Source organism: Diadema setosum, chromosome 19 (assembly GCF_964275005.1).
Source record: "Diadema setosum chromosome 19, eeDiaSeto1, whole genome shotgun sequence".
Taxonomy (NCBI): Eukaryota; Metazoa; Echinodermata; class Echinoidea; order Diadematoida; family Diadematidae; genus Diadema; species Diadema setosum.
Genome location: NC_092703.1, coordinates 27482185 through 27501929, shown reverse-complemented (window position 1 = coordinate 27501929; position 19745 = coordinate 27482185). Strand labels below are relative to the sequence as shown.

The 19745-nt window shown below is 39.8% G+C and overlaps 1 protein-coding gene across 1 annotated transcript; it reads left to right on the top strand.

Moving 5' to 3' along the window:
• Nucleotides 1-600: 600 nt before the first annotated feature.
• LOC140242592 (sodium/myo-inositol cotransporter 2-like) lies at nucleotides 601-18919 on the top strand. Its single transcript, XM_072322343.1, has 15 exons — nucleotides 601-739; nucleotides 5358-5429; nucleotides 6070-6174; nucleotides 7291-7350; nucleotides 8932-9036; nucleotides 9430-9535; nucleotides 10212-10292; nucleotides 10810-11021; nucleotides 11938-12073; nucleotides 13040-13147; nucleotides 14717-14867; nucleotides 15587-15755; nucleotides 16829-17044; nucleotides 17405-17615; nucleotides 18562-18919. The coding sequence occupies exons 1-15, from the start codon at nucleotides 653-655 to the stop codon at nucleotides 18747-18749; spliced, it is 2007 nt and encodes a 668-aa protein (XP_072178444.1). The 5' UTR covers nucleotides 601-652; the 3' UTR covers nucleotides 18750-18919.
• The last annotated feature ends 826 nt before the right edge of the window (nucleotides 18920-19745 follow it).

The following is a 19745-nucleotide window of genomic DNA, read 5'->3' as shown; positions in this document are numbered from 1 at the left end:
CATTTAATTGTTATAAACTTTACTAAAGTCCGTGTGCCACCCGCTGTAGATGGATGGGAACTGAATTTGTGACGTCACAATAGTAGAACTTTAAGAAAAAGAAATCCTTTTCAGCATGTCAATATAATAGCTTCTCCTCACATTTAAATGTATTTTTTTTTCTCTCATCAAGAATAATAAACGAAGATAAAGAGGAAGATAAAAAAAAGGATATTCGCTTCAGTGTCAGCATTGATATTAATTATTGGTCGCAACAAAGCAGTAAATAGGAGGTGATGCTGTATTAACTCATCCCACAAGAAAAGGCCTATGCTGAGAAGTCGCCTTGACGCCTCTTTTCTTGCGGGATTGGGAAATTTTAGCAAGTCGCTAAGCTATGTGTGGATGTAAAAACCATAAAATTCCGCGACTTGCAGAGAGAGATAGGGTGCGAGCCCTGTCCGTTCCGAATGTGCCAGGCCAGCGGGAAATTGCCATCAGGGGAGCGACACGACGACGTTTCATAGTGTGCACTCTTCGTCCTAACTTGTCACGGGTCACGTCAGCGGGAAGGCCTCGGAGTCAGCTGCTCGGAGTTGGCTTGTAGACTCGCATCGAGAATCACAAATTTCACATCTCGTCATCCCATCGCTCTCGACGCTACGAAACTACGATGGCGACGGAAACCGCGGAAATCGGAGCAGCTGACATTGCTATCATTGTTGTGTACTTCGTGTTCGTCATAGCAGTGGGCTTGTGGGTAAGTACAAACGCTCGGTGTGATGTACACGAAGAGATTCTTTGAATGTATACACAAAACCACCTGCCCGTTCTCCGTCTGGAATTAGGGTAGGTCTACATGATTACATGTCGAAGCCGCAGAGATTCTGCGGTAAAACAGTGGTGTGCATATACCCTGCCCTTACGATTATACCAGGGGAGCTCGCCTGGCTCCTTCTCGATTCGGCCTGTCCACTTTAGCCCCGCATAAAATTGACATGAAAGAAAGCAGTTGGTAACTGCACGCACGGCGTCTAACCAAGTCGGTACTAGTACGAGAGTCCCTCCCTGGTCTAACAAGACATACTTTGCATGGATTAGTGATAGGGTTTTGGTCGACATCACATAACCAAGGTAGAATATGTAGTAGTCGTATGTTTTTTGTTGTTATTTTGTCTTGGCCATTATTTCATACTCTCTCCCTACTTCGTAAAATTTCTATAGCCTTGACCCAAGACTATGGAGAGTGGGGCGGCGGGTGGGGCGCGATTTGGGACATGTCTGCGTCTTGCTGGGTCGAAATCGATGTAAAAACTGAACATTTTGACAGTTGTGTCTCCCAGCTGACTTTTTTGAGGTCCAAACAAGAATGTATGAGAGAGGGCGGGAGGGAGAGAGAGAGAAGGGAGTGTGTGTGTGTGTCTTGTGTGTGAACGTGTACACGAGTGTGAGTGTTTTTTTTTTTTTTTTGTTTGTTTTTTTTTTTGGGGGGGGGGGGTTGGGTGAAGAGACTGGGGAGGAGGTGTGTCGGGGACCTAACTTTACAAAACGTGGGCTAGTCGATGTGGTGGGGATTTAGAGCGAGGTGAAATCACTCGATTTCTTTTAATACAATGTCAAATGCTATTGATATTTGGCCAAATGGAAGTATATTGAAGGACAAACTCAATCAAACTAACCAGTGTCTGTAGAGTGGATTTATGCGATTAATTTGCTTGCATAATATTACAAGATGTGGAGGAATGAAATCTTTCCAGTCAGTGATATCAGCCACATAATAAACATTATGAATAAAAGTATCAACAGTTGCCAAACATGACAGAAAAGAAAATAATTATAAAACACGGTGTTTAGGTTCAAAATAGGGAGCACATTAAAGGGATCGTATAGTTTCGGTTGAGACCTAATTTCAGATTTCTACCGTTTTTTGGTGAGATAATGAGAAACCTCTTATGAAATATGAAAGAGCACGTAATTCTGTGAGGAATTCAACGTTTCTTTGATGAAAATTGGTTTTGAAATGGCTGAGATATCCAAAACAGAGCGATTCTAATAAGTGTGGGACCCACATTTTTTTTTTACGATCGCTTTGTGTTACTTTGTTTTTGGATGTTTCAGTAATGACAAACCCGATTTTCATCAAATAAACTTTGAATTCCTCTTAAAATGGTATGTTCTGTACTATTTCATAAGTGTTTTCTTGTTATCTCGCAAAATGTTAAAAGCCAAATTCTCATCTCCACTAATACTGTACTATCCCTTTAAACTTGTCGACCAGATCAAAGACAGTTTGACTAGCTCCATGACAGTTTTTCCATCGTGCTAAAACGACGAAAAGATCACTTGGCGCGCCTGGCCGAATGTGAAGAATCAGTGAGGATTTCTAAAGACCGTATTTGTTTTCCAGTGTTTACACCCAGAACCTCCTCGATCTTCCCCAGAGCTTACCGCGGAGGGAAATTTAAATTTCCGCTGACGTGTTACTGTCGAGAAAATAACAATTATTACAGAGCAGCAACTGTCCAAATTTTGATGAGCAGGGGGACACGCCAGGCGCGGCTCACATGGATGGGGGAATGGCACAGCACGCAGGTAGGGCGGGGGAAGGGGGCAACCATAGCAGGTGGTCTGTGACTCCGATAACTACATTCAGAGAAACGTTAGTACATATTATGCTAGTAAGTACGTGTCATGTATGGATAGTATGGATACGATATTGGTGTCTATAGTCTTTGTCGCGTATGCTTTTCTCCGCATTGGCAGGGATATTGTCCCACCCCTATATTACATCAGGGAGGTGGAAAGTACTTGCACCCTACCCAGTACACACACAAGGCGCACTCAGCATCCACTTCTTAGTAAAGTGGCGGATCCAGGGGAGGGGGGGGGGGGGGGGGAGGGGGAGGGCACCTGGCGCGCGCCCCCGCTTTTGTTGTTGTTGTTTTTTTGTTTTTTTTTTGTTTTTTTTTTTATTAAAACAAGAGGAATGAAAAGGCAAAAATGAAATGAAACCCAGAAGTAGCACCAGGATTTTTTTTTTTTTTTGCGCCCCCTCCCCTTTTCGGAATTCCTGGATCCGCCCCATACTTTGTGGGGAGGGGGGTGGAACACAGAACAATAATGATACTCTGCGAGGCCATGTTTTCTTTGTGCTTCCTCAATCGAAATTCTTATTTGGTCAGTGTTCGCCAGATAGAGAAATTTGAACGGTAATTTCATCGACGGTCACCGCTTTCTGTTGGATTTTGTCCAAGACAGTAACCTAATTACAAACTTCCGAAGAAGCATGCAACCGCCACCGCTATATCCTTTACCATCGTAGGCCTCCATCCATACATCAATAGAGAACAGCAGTCAGAGCCTCAACCAGAATGAAAGAGAACAGGATTTTTTTTCTTTTTTTAGACGCTGCAGCTGCCCCACACGGCAGCGTTGTTACTTTTATCTCAAATCGGCTGATGGCGAAAATTGATCATGAAAATCTCAGGCCGAAGCGTCGATATTTGCTTGTCAAAGCCTGTAACACCATAACTAAACCTAAATGTGGACCTCATTTATTTATCGATAACTTTATTTATGTTTGTAGTCTTGTCTTAATTCTGTCAGGATAAAAAAAAAATGAAGTGACGGACTTAATTATGACTGCTACATTTATACCTCATTACACGCTGTACTAGATTATGATTGATAATCTGTGGTACAGGAATGCGCGTATGAGATTCGAGAGAACGACACCAGCTGAGTTGAGGGGTGGGGGATACTAATGATAGTGATGATAATAGCTAGTTTTAATATAGGCCTATAGCATTTCATATTTGTTAAGATTGACAATGCGCTTTGCAGACTATTATTACTATTATATGGGGGTGTAGAGGGGACTGCAGGGAACGGGGGGGGGGGGTCATGCAGTTGTTTGGTCAAGGGTCAGGGGTAAATATTCGGGATGAACCCTGGGAAAGTCAAGGGTTTTGTTGCTTTATCTCCCACCCCCTCCAGATTTCTTCGTTCTTTTTTTGTGAAGAACGAAAAGTGTGTGTGTGTGTGTGTGTGTGTGTGTGTGTTGGGGAAGGGGTTGGTGCTGCCCCCTCCCCCCTCCCCCCCCCCCCCCCCCGTCGCCGGTTCCGTGGATCCTAAATCATGATGATACCATTATGTGTTCTACTTCAATTACATTTTTGTTTTTACGCACAGTCCCTTGGCTGAAAACTGCTACATTTACTTGAAGACGTGGTGTACTATACGGGAAATTTCTCTTCCCAACCTGCTCAAATATTGCTTAATATGTTTCATCTCCTCAGTAACGGGTAAATGCGTAGATGATAATCACTCATAGAGGTGAAATGAATAAGCAAACACACAAAAAATCATGAAACAAAAAAGTCAACAAACAAAACAACTGCATTTATCTTGATGTCCATGCAAGATCAAAAGACACACATTGCTGTCATGCTGTCGTGATTCAATGTTGCCGTTCTTCGGGGCTCTGCTGAAGGTCAATTATATCATTATGTCATACTGCACGGTCTTGTGATTTCGCAATCATTACATTACAAAAGTTATGGAAGTCAGTCGCGCTGTTTTTGCTGTTGGACACCATCCAAACGTTGAATTAACTCCGAGCGTAAAGAGTGCCACCCGCTGCTCGCCAAAAGACCACCTCTGACAGAAAACGACGCTAACACTTGTCAGTGTTTACAATGACTCATATATTTGTCAAATCGATAGAATACTCGTGATTTCTTATTCAGCGGAGAGTTATGTGTGTAGCTCTGGCTCCATCTAACCACAGTGAAATCCGGTCTGAATTAAGAAAATAATAACTGTGTTTTAAAGCAGTGATTATTCAGGGAGGTCTGAAAGTATACCTTTCCAAATAATGACAGTTGTTAAGTAATGAAGATGAAAAAGAAAGAAAACAGTGATATTGTAAAGGTGTGACATGTAGCTCTAGGAAAAGTAGTCAAGGATATAGTAAGATCATTGAACTGATGATGGTTACAAGACAATTATTAATGTTGACAATGGTACTATTGTCGCGTAGTTTTAATGATCATTGTGTCATATATAATGATGGTGATTGACGTCTATGTTTTATCTTTGCATGAGCTTTGTTTCGTTTCGTTTATTTCGTTTTTAACAAAGAGTGACAATTTACAAACATAGCACGAGAAAAGAACAAATAATATAAGAATGTAAATACTGTGTAATGATACAAATAGTATGAAAATGAATAATTGTTGAATAAATTACCTCGAGCGTTGAACCTGTGATAGATATCTTAACAGTCAAAGACAGTTTTGACGGTCAAAGACAACTATACCGTTCTATTTCACCCACCACAAATCTCTTTATGACCCGTCATCCCTCGCCTCTGCCAGTCCATGTACAAGACGAATCGCGGAAATGCCAGCGGCTACTTCTTGGCGGGCCGGTCCATGCTGTGGCTGCCCGTAAGTATCGTGCTGTTGTATACCACCGTTTTCTGAACTGAAATCATCCTCTCAAAGAATTCCTCAAATACTCCATATCCGTCTTTGATATCGTGTCTCTTCATATCCATCAGATTTTCCCCTTTGTGAAGACAACACGGGAGATTTGCAGTTTCATGTAATGGACTTTTATTTTGTGAAATTGGTCGACATGTGGCTTCCCACTTTGTAATTTGCCTTTCTATACAACTGTAAATTTTTGCAAAAATTCACTTTGTATTACCTTCTGGGAATCTAAGCCCTACAATCAATGCTTTATGTCAATGCCTCAATTAAGTCACATATCACTATAGTGTCTTTAAGCACGTTAAATCGCACTGGTCGTACAGCAATGGAGAATAGGGAAATTATTTATTATGATGACTAGTTTGAATCACAAAATAACTTAAGAGTGTCAACCGATAATATGTAAAGGGCAAAAAATTCGACGAATATGTTTCTACATGGATCTCAACAAGCCAGAAAATGCCGTTTAATTCTCACTGGCTCCGTTATTTCCAAGAAGATATCGCATCATCAAGAGTTTTTTCCACCCCCTTTTATAAACTATGTTTTGTTTTTCTTTGTGTTTTTTCTGTTTGTTTGCTTGTTTGCTTTGCAGATCGGCGCGTCTCTTTTCGCCAGTAACATCGGCACTGGACACTTCATCGGCTTGGCGGGCACGGGGGCCGCGTCCGGTTTGGCTGTGGCTGCTTATGAAATAATGGTAACGTGTCAGAACAAGGGACTGGACTCTTTTGTAATAGGCTGTAATAGAAAGTTTTCTAAGACTCAACGCGGAATGAAAATCTACCTTCCGTGATCAAAATCACGAAGTATAACTATAATAGTAACGTAGTCTTGTCTTCAAAGTTAGCGGTCTTGGCGAAAATATCGTCCTTCCACAATAAGACGCCGGGGACGGACATTTGGCCTGAATGTCTCACTAGGCACGAGGCTCGCTGACATATTGTCCACTTTTCCTACTACCCTGATAAAAAAAAAATCTCTCCCGATTTAGTAGAAATACTTACCTATCGAGTCCCGTTTAACACACAAAATCTCATTGACTGCTTTCTGCACTGGAATCTTCGTGATTTGAAAACTATAGAATGTTGGCAGTGCTGGGACAACAAGACGATCTTGATAATGCGTGATTTTCGTCGCCGTATACCCTCGCTCTTGATCATTTGACAAACAGTTAATCGATTTGGTATGAGAAGATTCTTACAACTATTATGTATAATAAGATTATTATTCTATTATCGCAAGAAGTACAAGCGAGGTGAGCTTGGTCAATCATGCTATGGTTTTGTTTACAATGTTGTCATATGTTTTTGATGGAACTCCTTTTTCACTTTACACCTGTCATGACTTCTTTGGAAGAGAATCCTCTGTATTCTATATACGATACGCAATTTGAAAGTGGCTTCGTGGAATGTCAAAGCCAGCATCGTTGACCAAATCAGGATTTACAAATTCATGAGACCATCTAACAAATTACGTACCTCGCCGCCGTCACGTATGAATTGCTCCTTGTCAATGTTGCAACTCAAACCTGCTAGGGGCTGACGGCAAAATATGTTTTAGAGTAATTGCTGATATATTTAGAGGACTGCTATCGGTTTGTTGATAATTTAGTTACCTGTTATTCATATAAGTTTTGCGGTTATTTGTATGTATTCATGTATCTATTAATTCATCTTTTAATCTACTGACTTGTATCCGATTTTTAACTTCAAAATTTTCTGTTTATTTGTATGTACAAAGGTTGTTTGTTTATTCCAGCAATTGGCTATTCATCTATTTATTCATTCATCCATATATTTATCTCTTCTTGCAGGCGTCCTTTGCCATTTTGCTGCTAGGTTGGATCTTCCTTCCAGTATACGTTTCATCAGGGGTGAGTCTCCGTCAAAACAAAAAGTATCTCAATCCCCGTAAACGCCTTGTCTCCATTGTGTACAATCATATTGGTATCCATCTCCTTTCACCCATCAGACCTGGAAGTATAAGTAAGACCAATGGAATGACGACAGTCAGTGGACTGGCAATCAATGTTGGTACTTCAATTTCATGCACACCTCTTTAAACCAAGTTGTTTCTTACAACCACAAACCTCTTCCCTGTTTTTGAGTCCTGTCCGGATACCGGAGGCACAGTGTAACATGAGGCACTAATAACATTGTAATAACTTTAAATGCATTGCCAAGCTTTTCGTTTGCCGATTACAAAACCCATTTTATCAAAACTTACGAAGTGATTTTTGTTTTTAAATCATTGTCGGATATAATTTCCTGTGTAAAAGGTTTGGGGTGTCCACGTTTTATATAATTTTCCTCTTTTTTTCGCGCTAAAATGGTGTGAAAATAACAGTCTCGTAGACGTTTCAGTTGCATGCTCTGTGCAATGCCGGGGAACATAATAGTACCGAATCTTTTGGTCGGCGGTGTTGTGATTCTAGTACCGTGTGATATGAATACTAGAAGCCGTGTACCTGTTAAAGCAAATAAACCACCGTAAAATGATCACACTTAGGATCGTAAACTGTGCCTTAATGTATTTACTGTACATCACGCCCCTCACCCCACGACGTCTCGCGTTGATAACGTTAGGTCGATGCTTCTGCCACAAATACAATGCACTCTCCTCGGTTAACCTTCCCGACTAGCCCATACAAGAAAGGGTAACGGCCCATAATGATTATGATCTAGTTGTTCCTATGTTCTATTTACTGGTTCCCGAGCTCGTTTATAAATAGATGGGAACCATAGCAACTGACATGGTTTATGAATCCACCTATGATCTGTAATTGATAATTAAATGTTCGAAAACAAATGTTTATGGGGGGATGGGTACCTACACACTGCAGGCCAAATAAAAACCTTGTCTATTGAACGACCTGACATATATAAAACATACTCTTGGTGTTCCCTTGTTTTTGCCAGTATACGCTTGTTATAGCAAAACGTCATTTCGTGAGAAAATTTCGATACAATATTGTAAATTGCATTCAACCGATCTGCAGAAAGACCGGGGTAGCTTCGCCAACATTTTTGGAATTGAGTGATTCAAGCATGAAAAAAAAAAAAAAAAAAATCTGATTCTTCTTAAACACTTTATAATGCAAGAATTAGAGACTTTTTACTGAAGTCAAGTGTCTCGTAAGCGAAACCACGAGATTGCTCAATTAAGCTCCCTTTAATTTGGTTCTAATATTTTTTATGTCGATAAACTTTGTTTTGCTTTCGTTTTAGATAAAACTCTAATATTTTATCGAATATTTATCGAAATAGAACATAGGAACAATATTTATCTGGCGTTTATCTTACCGTAGGTTTAGGGTTGTTTTTTCTGTTTCCTTTTACACTCTTTAAACGGCGACACTGACAGACAGAAATTTCGTCGATACCATAGTATCATCTGGCGAGATCGATCATAGCCTTCCCTCAGGGTTTCATAACTTTGACTCTGTGATTTACAGGTTTACACTATGCCGGAGTATCTGCGAGTGAGGTTCGGCGGACAGCGGCTGCGTATATTCATGTCTCTTTCAGCCCTCTTTCTCTACGTCTTCACAAAAATATCGGTGTGTTTTCCCATTTTCTATTTTAAATTCATTTGATAATTTAAGGTGATGCGTTTGTTTGATGTTATTTCACATAGTCCAAAACTTAGAAAGGAAAATAGAAAAGAAAAACATAGATAAATAGAAGATATGTTCAAGAAACTCACACTTATTCTTATGTTGTGCTGATGTTGTTTATATACATATGTTTACTTATAAATATCAATCATTACATCATTTTAGGTAATTTTTATTCAAATGACATATTTAAGAACTACTGTGATGCAGTGGACATATACAGTATTACTGCATAATATACTTCGATATAATGTTATATCATACAGTGTAATATAAAACACAATGCAAACTATAAATTTCATAATTTTGTTAAATATGCCACATATTGAAATGCAGGTTGACATATTTGCCGGTGCAGTATTCATCCAGCAGGCTTTCAACTGGAACATATATGCCTCCATATTCATCCTGTTGGCTGTAACGGCAGTGTACACCATTACAGGTAACATCCAGTACAACAAGTATATCAATATACATTATGTATCCTTTAGATTATACAATGTATTCCCATTAGTTAGTAGGAGATATTGGTCGTAGAGATTTAATTAAAGAAAGAAAATGTTATTAAGGCGAAAGAGATTTAGGTGGGGAGGGAGAAGAATGCGAAGAAGAAGGGAAAGCAGAAGTAGAGGTCGAAGAAAATAAAATGAAAGAATTACGAAAGGAAAAATCAAAGATGAATATAGAGAGAGAATAATAACATTGTTCAGGGGTCTGCTGCATAAAATATTTAATCTTGTGTGTTGTAAAGTCGTTGGCAGAATCATCTTAACCTGAAGTTTTATTCCTTTCCAGATTTTTATAAATGATTATATGTATGTATACATATATATATATATATATATATATATATATATATATATATTCGCTCAGGTTAAAAGTTTTATGCAACAGGCTGCAGGTATGAAGAAGTGAAAATCAAAAATGGAAACAAAGGCGAAAACTGCTGGGTGACAAGAGTACCTCCAGATGAAGGACGTCATACAACAGACAATCGCTGCCGTAATGGTTGATTCTGAAATCTGACCTGACTATACGTGTTATATTTATATATATATATATGTATATTCTTTCTTCCTCCTGGCTAACAAGAATTATTTAATGCATTATCTTTTCAGGTGGTCTGGCAGCCGTAATATACACCGACACGCTACAATCCTTCATCATGGTTATAGGAGGCGTTGCACTAATGATAATCAGTAAGTCATTCACTCACCACTGACTGTCCTTCAAACAGGCAAGTGCCGCCCATTTCTGTCCTTTGTGTTTCTTGTCTTGCGCAGGAGCCATTGCTGTCCTTAAGATGAATAATATCTGTAATACACTGTAGAAGAAAGCAAGGCTCACAACTCAACAAACAAGTCACAACGCATGTACGTAAAAGATCTCGGCTCATTTATCCATCGCAAAGAGCAGGGTGCAATAACCCAGTAAAGTGGTGCAGCCTTTAACATCCAATTGGACCCCATGGAAGACCGGATAGCACAGCTAAATATGGGCTGTTCAGCCATCTTCTGAGATGAAAAACGAAACAAAATGAAATGAAATGAAATTAACGTTCCATGTGTTTGCGTGTCTTTATAACAGGCTGCGTTGTAAATTATCAAATCACACGCACTCGTATGATAATCAAGACGCCTACATTGCTAACGTATTTTATCATTGAATACATCTAGAGCTCATAAATTTATCTTTTCCGATGCATCTCATGTCCAGGTTTTGTTGAGATCGGCGGGCTAGATGAGCTTCGGGTACGCTACATGCAGGCCATCCCGTCTTCGACCCTCAATGATACCAACACGACGTGCGGCTACCCACGAGGTGACGCCTTCAGTTTGATGCGGCACCCCGTCACCTCAGACCAGCCGTGGCCTGGTACCATCATTGGTATCATGGTCATCGGGGTGTGGTACTGGTGTACTGATCAGGTAGGCTGAGATGGTGGACCAAGGCACCTCTGCAACTTGTCATGATTATGATTCACTCGTCAATAGTCATTGGTTGATACACTGTATAATCTAATTGTTTTCATCGCTATTTATGAATATAAAATGAGGATTTGTATTGAAGAGGACGGTTTCTTGACTGATATGCGTCAGCAAAGGACGGTCGCTTTTCCTCATAATAGAGAGCTTTAGATTTTAGACGCGCGGACGTTCAGAGGGAAAAAAAAAAAAAAACATGTTCTGAGCGTGCTCAGAAGCGCGCGTCAAGTCGATCTATCTTAAGCTTGCGTCGCCTGAGTTTTTCACTACGCGTACTGGGCTATTTTTACGTCCGCACAGTTTGCAACGTAGAGAGCTACTTCATGCACCGATCATATGGGGGCGCGATTTTATTTGTTATACGTTGCGTCCCAGCGTAGTCTAAAGCTACTTTTCTACACGATGCAGGGGAGAGGAGAACGTCCAGCGCACTCGTCGTCTCAAACGTCCGCGCGTCAAAATCTAAAGCTCCCTTATGAGAATGGTGAACTAGAACACTGTTCCAAAGCACTATCATACGAGTTTTGTTTTAACTGATATCATAATCCCGAGTAACGTTCACATTGAAGACGACCTTGCCCTGACAAACACGCGTCAACGATGATTCTGTACTGTTCTAATGTTGGTGAACCAGAATGAGGTTAAACTTTGAACTGACGTTTGATTCTAATTAAAAGTTATACAAGAGTAGACATACTTGATTTGTAATTCTAAATCCGATTGCATGTGGTGTTCAAAAAACTCCATACATGATGAGTGACCTGAAATCGACTGATGCATTTACGCAACACTTTCTCATCAAGGAATTTCTTTGAAGACTAAAAACAGTAAATCATCTATCATGTTCCGTACCCTATAGGTGATTGTCCAGCGCTCTCTAGCTGCTAAGAATGTGACCCACGCTAAGGGCGGGTCGCTGCTGGCGGGATACCTCAAACTCCTGCCTCAGTTTCTCATCGTGATGCCCGGCATGATTGCCCGCGTTCTCTACACTGGTAAACATGTCACTGATTTCATACTCTTCCCCCTATTTTTCTTTTCAACCATATCCAGAGTTCCACGTTTGTTAGTTTGCAGATATTTTCCTACATTTCTTTCAAAATATAGGTTAACGATGATATTGATACATAGCGTTGTTTGGTAAAATGCATACAATTGTGATCAGTGCAGAAGGTTAGACTATCATACATGAGCCATTGCATGAAGCGATAGTAGTCCCCAGGTTACAGACGTATTTGTGTGGAGGGCTCAGAAAAATAAAGGTAGTTTAGTTGAAGTCAGGTCCAGCCTATATCCGTCATGGTAGTATTTGGTTGCCCGACCACTGACGACAAAGCTATGTATTATAGTGGTAGAGGAACATATATGAAAAGATGCTTGTCAGACTTGATTTGTGGGGAAAGCAGTGAGGTATTGAATTCATTGTGAGAATGGGTTTACATGCTCCAAAGTACACGCCGGTCAATGCCGACAAGTCTCCACTTTACAAGCACACAAATGTTAAGTGAATTGTGACATTTTAGTGAATTCTAAAAGGAGACAATTCCTGAAAAAGTGAAAACATCAAAAAGTATTGTTCAGTTAAAACTCTGCACTCAGTAACACTTATTAACACTCACTATTAATAATCATATTATTGAATAGTATGAATGCAAAAAAAAATGTCCTTTTCCTTCATAGAGTGCATAGCGATGATTATGTATGTTGTGATGTGGAACTTTAAAAAAATGGATAATGATAATGACAATGATAATGATGATGATGATGATGATGATGATGATGATGATGATGGTGTTGACCATGATGATGATGACGATATTGATGAAGAGGGTGATGTTGATGTTGATGGTGATGAGGATGAGGATGATGATGGTGATGATGATTATCAGTATCATCATCATCATCATCATCATCATCATCATCACCCTCACCATTATTTTCACTGCTCTCTCACATTGCAGATGAGGTTGCGTGCGTCGACAGTGATTCCTGCATGGAGTATTGCCAGAACCCCAGCTCCTGCTCCAACATTGCCTACCCGCTCCTCATACTCCGCCTTATGCCGACAGGTGTGTGCAAAGTAATGGCTCAGTTTACTCCTAGCGATAGTCACGCAGCCTGATTTGTTTGATTGTGTTTGATTCTCATTTTACAATTTGTGACTTTTCTTCAAGATCATATATTAGCGAGGAACACTGAAAATCAAGTGCAGACTTTATGAAATATGGTCTATCATTCTACCGAGTCTTCTCTTTCTGTAAGACTGTTTTGTGTGTGTGTGTGTGTGTGTGTGTGTGTGTGTGTGTGTGTGTCTTGTCCTTTGTTGGGAGATAATTCTTCAATATTTCAATGAATTTGAAAGAAAAAGAACATATGACACAAACAAAAAAATGGAGTACACGATGTCACCTGTAGAGCCTCTATCATATATGGAAGTTGGGCGAGGGCAGAAAGCGCGCAGGTTTTGTTTTATTTTGTTTTGTTTTACTTCGTTTTGTCTCATTTTTAACCTTCAGCTTTCGCCTGATTTTCAAAAAAAAGCAACAGAAAACAAACAAACAAAAAGGAAAAACAATAACGCTGTAATTAAAGGGAAGATAAACCCCAAGAACAATGTGGATTGAGTGAAAGCAGCAACATTAGTAGAACACATCAATGAAAGTTTGAGAAAAATAGGACAATCGATGCAAAAGTGATGAATTTTTAAAGTTTTGGTGTTGGAACCGCTGGATGGGGAGACTACTAGAGGATATGACGTATGAGTGGACAACAATACCAAGAAAATATAAAGGAAATTGAACAAAAATTCACTTTTCTAGAAGTATGAAAGAGCAGTGGACCAACCGCTTTCAGAAAGCAGGGGGAATAATTGCTACCCTTAACATATGTCAATATCAAGTTGATGGAATTTGTAACTTTCATGAAAAATGGATTTTTGTAGGATTTTCTTTATATTTCCTTGGTATCGTTGTCCACTCATACGTCATAACCTCCAGTAGTCTCCTCATCCAGCGGTTCCAACATCAAAACTTTAAAAATTCATAACTTTTGCATCGATTGTCCGATTTTCTTCAAACTTTCACTGATGTGTTCTAATAATGTTGCTGCTTTCACTCAATAAACATTGTTCTTGGGGTTTATCTTCCCTTTAATGCTAAAGTGCTTAAATCAACATCATTTTTGGTGCTATTGACTTTTCAGTGATATTTCACTATACAAATGTTTACTGCTCTGTCACTGGTGCGTCTGATATAACTGAATCTTCTCTTTACTTTCTTTAACTGTCCGTGAATTACACGCATCAACATTTGGTTTTCCCCAAAGGATATTGTACATCAAACTAGAATTGTGTAAAGCTAATCACACCTCCCTTTTCTGCATGTTCTGCTTGTCCTGCTTCTTCTAATATTATTCTACTAATACTATTGCTACCACTATCGCTTCTTCCTCTTCTTTATACTCTTCTTGTTTTTTGCTTCTCATGACATCTTAATTCCTCCTTTTTCCCCCATCTTATCTCTGTTTCAATCTTTTTTTTTCTTTTTTTTTAATTTCTGCTTCTTTATTACCATCGTTTTCCTCTTTTTTACTCCTCTTGTCTTCGCCTACGTCCTCTCTTTGGCCTTGTTCGTGTCTAGGTGCTCGTGGGCTCATGATGGCCGTGATGATTGCTGCCCTCATGAGTTCTCTCACCTCCATTTTCAACAGCGGAAGTACAATATTCACCATGGACGTGTGGCGCCGATTACGTCCAAAAGCGAAGAACACCGAGTTGATGATCGTTGGCAGGTGAGGGAAAAACGAACTATGCAAAACCAAGCATTTGTCATTGCTATCGCTGCTGTCACCCACGATGCGCAGTAATACCTGCCGTTCTTTGGAGACTTACGTTGATTTGTAAAGGCCTACATGAATATTCATGCGACCTGAGACCAGTATGACGATGAGATCAAGGTCATATAGGGTTTGATATCTATCAAATCCCGATGACCACTCATGTTTTCAGCGCACTTCAAATTTCGATGAATCCTTTATCAGCATCCCATTTATAGAACAACAGCACCAACAATGGTTTATCAAAATTTTGAAACACATAATGATGAATAGAGTGCATGTTTCAAGAAATGCATTGTGTATAGCTAAGGTCACGTGGTTATTTAATCCGAATCCTGACAAGGTATGACATAAATCAAGCAAACATCAACCCCAGACGAAAACACACACAACCAAGTGTTGTTGTTGTGTTTTAAAGAAAGAAGAGAGAGAGAGAAAGAGAAAAAAAAAAACAAGTTTTAAACTTATAACAGGATGGGTTTAGTAAAGTCTGCAGTAGATCGCATATAGATCGCACTTATAATTCACATGTACACGTGTCATATTTTCCCACGCTATCTAGGATACATATTTAGAGAGCAGGTGCGTAAATACAGTGTACCTTGAAAAACTGACAGGCATCTGATGCATGGTCGTTAATCCTCAAAGACTGCATATTTTTGGCACTTTTCCAGAGCATTCGTCCTGGTCCTAGTTGGTGTGAGCATCCTGTGGGTCCCAATCGTCCAGGTAGCCCAGGGAGGCCAACTGTTCCAGTACATCCAGTCACTGCAGTCCTACTTTGCGCCCTCCATCTTTATCTGCTTTGTCTCGGGCGTGGTTTGGCAGAGGACCAACGAACAGGTGAAAAAAAAAATCTTATCAACATAATGGTAAAGATTTCTCAAGGACCCATAAGAAGATATTGATTTCGGATTTTCAAAGTATATTTCTATATTTCTGTTTATGTTTGTATATATGACGTGTGATCGTAAAAAGGGTTAAGCGCCATTTTGTGAACATGTTAAAGCTAGTCAATCATCACATGAAGTATGTATAGAACAAAATAAAACCTTTCCAGTGATATCCCACATGTTACATAAAAAGAAGTATTCTCGAAGTTATGATTAAAATTATTGTGCATTTTCTACTTTCTTTTTATTTTCTGTGGGATTTTTTTTTTAGCAGCTTTAAGCGTGAATATCTCATTTGTAACAAAAATAGAGTTAACTTGTTTTGCGACCAAACTCTTCATATTTGCAATTATTGTATAAGTGTTTTCGGCTTATTGATACTATCTGCGATACGATGATGTATCTGCAAGTTGAGATTTGATCAGTGGCAGAAAAACAAGTTTCTGAGATGGCATGATACCAGGACTGGTCTATTACACTGAAATGATAAACTCTTCGCAGTGTGTACTTCGCTGAACATTAAAGCAAAATCATGCCGCTATAATAGGCCGGTCGTCTCAGGTGATAACATAAAGATTTGAAACTATATCCCCGATTAAGATCGACTGTAATACCCTCCCTGAATAGTCATAGGGATTTGAAATTATACATTGTCAATGTACCGTCATAATGTCCATTAAGTCATCATAGTCTCATTCAATCAAGTACATGTTGTTGTGATATAATGTTTCCCTCCGATTTCCATATAGGACCGTAATTTTCCTATTTAATCATAAAATGTATTCACACACACACACACACACACACAGACGCTCACAAAGTAATTATGTTTTGGATCTATCCAAAAAAATAATGACAAATCAAGATGGTGTGTGTGTGTGTGTGTTGTTGGAAGTGTTGTAAATATGTTACATACGGCCGCATTATGAGAAGATAAAAAAAAAAATGCCGGAATAACATTTGCCAAATACAAAATGGCGTATACACGAGGGAGTCACTAAATCTCTTCCATTTTCTTCCAAGGGGGCATTCTGGGGGCTGGTTGCCGGAGTGGCACTCGGGCTGACGCGGATGATTCTAGACATCATCTACCCTGAACCTGGATGCGGTGTTGATGATACACGGCCTTCTATCGTGAAGGGCGTCCATTTTCTGTACTACAACTGCATTGTCACCGCAGTGTCCATGATAGTCACTATTGTCGTTAGTTTTCTTACGGAGAAACCCACCCCGGCGCAGGTAGGCCCTAATGCTGATCAAGTGTCATTAGTATTCAGATTTTCCCTTTCCGCATGTAAACCTTGCTCGTTATTGCTCACTAGCGTGAAACCTCTTGTATCCTATGGAGCTACAGAAAAGCAACCATAGCTAAATGGCGTAAGTTACTTTATTGATTAGAAGACATTTATGAATTACGAATGATGGATGAAAATTAGTGTGCCAGCCAACTAACCAGCCAGGTAAATGAATAGCAAGAGGCTATCAATTCAAATGGTCTTTATCGTTTGTTTGTTTGTTTGTTTGTTTGTTTGTTTGAGTTTTTATGAAATATTTACTTATAAATTCTTATTTCTCTGAATCGTTTGATTCCGGTTTTAGATCATGGGCAAGACGTTCTGGACCCGCGGCATGGACCCAACCACAGGCGAACCCGCAAGGTCCGAAGCCGAGCCAGATAAGAGCCCGGAAGGAGTTGAGATGATGAAACCGGAAGCCGCAAAGGGGTCTGAGGAGGAAAAGAAAAGTCCAGAGAAAGACGCCGACGCCCGAGTCGAAAGTGACGCAACACCGAACTCACAGAATGACGAAGGTATTCGCTTTGCCCAGGCGTTGCAAAGCAAAATTCTGTTTTAATCCCCCCCCCCTTTTTTTTTGCTTCTGTCAAAAGATGCGGGGTCAATATGTTTCAAGGTTGCCCATTCGTCCGTAAGTCTCGATCTGATTTTTAAGGCAAACAAGAATTGATATTTTTAATGAGATAGAAATCATGAAATATGAATATACTTAAATAGTCGTTACGAAATACCTTATATGCGAGTATCAAAATAATGCTATTTGTTGTAATGGATAGAAATAATTTCTACAGAAAGGTTAAATATCATTCGATGGTACCGTAGGTGGTCAAAATCAGTGAGCTTTATCAAGCTGTCAAAATGTTAATTAAGGGTCATGTTATTGCGGCAAATGCAGTGAATGTGTGAGAAGTGGAGGCATCCAAATCGACTCTGTATAGCAGTCGAGATGCTGTTATTTTCGTTTTGTTTTACACGTTTTCACACCTCCTTTTAGTCCATGTGTTGGGAAAAAGAATTTTTGAAGGAGCTAAGACATTTTTTTTTTCATGGATATTTTATTTTTTATTTTTAAAGAAGTAAATAAATGTATATCTAAAAGAGACCACCGGTCTCATTTTAAGGGCCCTCACACAACATTGACATGATACATTACTTTTCTTGTTTGAAAAGGCCTTTCTTTAATGGTAGAGCTGATATTCTTATGCCTTGCGCAAATTGATTATTTTATCTACGTAAGCATGCTGAGAGTATACTTATGCGCATTTGGACATATTAAGTGACCGTTATAAACGCGTCGTTTAAAATGTAGAGATATTTGTCATTTTAGCATTCAGTGGCTATTTTGTGATAACCTTTGCTTTTAGTTGATTTCTTGTGAAATTTCTCGTGTGACTGCCATCCGGTTACACCATGTATATTATAGTACCTAATTGGACTCACCATGTTCTGGTTTCCAAACAGAAAAACCAAAATGGAAGAGATGCGTCTACTGGTTCCTCGGTTACCAGCCGGGTGAAGATCATGAAGTCCCGGAGGAGGCGAGCATGATAAAGAGCATTAAGGAGAACCCGTTCTGGCAGAAGTTTGCTCTCGTCAACGCCGTCATCCTCTGCGGGGTGTGTATAGCCATGATGGTTTGGTGGTGGTAGCCATGGTTACAGGATGCCCATGAAGGCCTACACCAAGGGGCAGCATCATTTCGCTTTAATAGGACTCGCAAGATAATGCACCCGTATGCTTTGACTTAATCCAGCATCACAAGCTACACTAGGGGGGTGTATCAACTAGCAATTTTAAATGTGTGAGCTTCTGTCGCATCCGTGAGACTCTGAGAAGTATTCTCTCTTTCTTTTTTTTTTTCTCTCTCTCCCTCTTCCGCTTATTGCAAATTAAACTGGAAAGGGAATTCCTATCTGTGATAACATAAACATATCATTTGCAGTGTAAATAAATATTTTATTCATTATTGTAGGCGAGTAGGAAAATTAACGTACAGTATGATTAACGATATACGTTGAGATTTTGTATTTCTTATCTTTTTTAACTGAAGTATTTATTACACGTAGTCAGCATTAGTCAAATATTTTACGTAGGAATCAGTAATAAAGGACTAACAGTCTGTCTTTCTCTACGTTATCGAAGCATTTTCGTCATCCAGTCCAGCCTTTGTAGACTACCAGGTAGATGGAAGGGGATCATTCCACGAGACCGACCCCCACGAGTCATAGAGCCCACGAGTTCGACGTTGAAAACAGGTCCATGAGTCATACAGCTCACGAGTCATACAGCCCATGAGTTCGACACTAGGCAAATAAAGCCCATGAGTTCGACAGTTAAAGTTTTAGGTAAAAACAGCCCACGAGTTCAACAAGTATAACACGGGGCTTAATGTGTCGGTCTCGTGGGCCTTCTTAGCTTTATGTGTCGAACTCATGGGCTGTATGACTTGTGAGCTGTATAAGTCGTAGGCTGTATGACGACCCATGGGCTTTATGAATCGTGGGCTGTATGACTCGTGGGTGTCGGTCTCGTGACGTGCACCCGATGGAAGATGGTTCGTGTGTCGATGAATATCTGCCGTTCCCCACCCACCAAAAGAAAATAATGCTGAACCCGCTTATCGTAAATGACAGGGGATACTACAA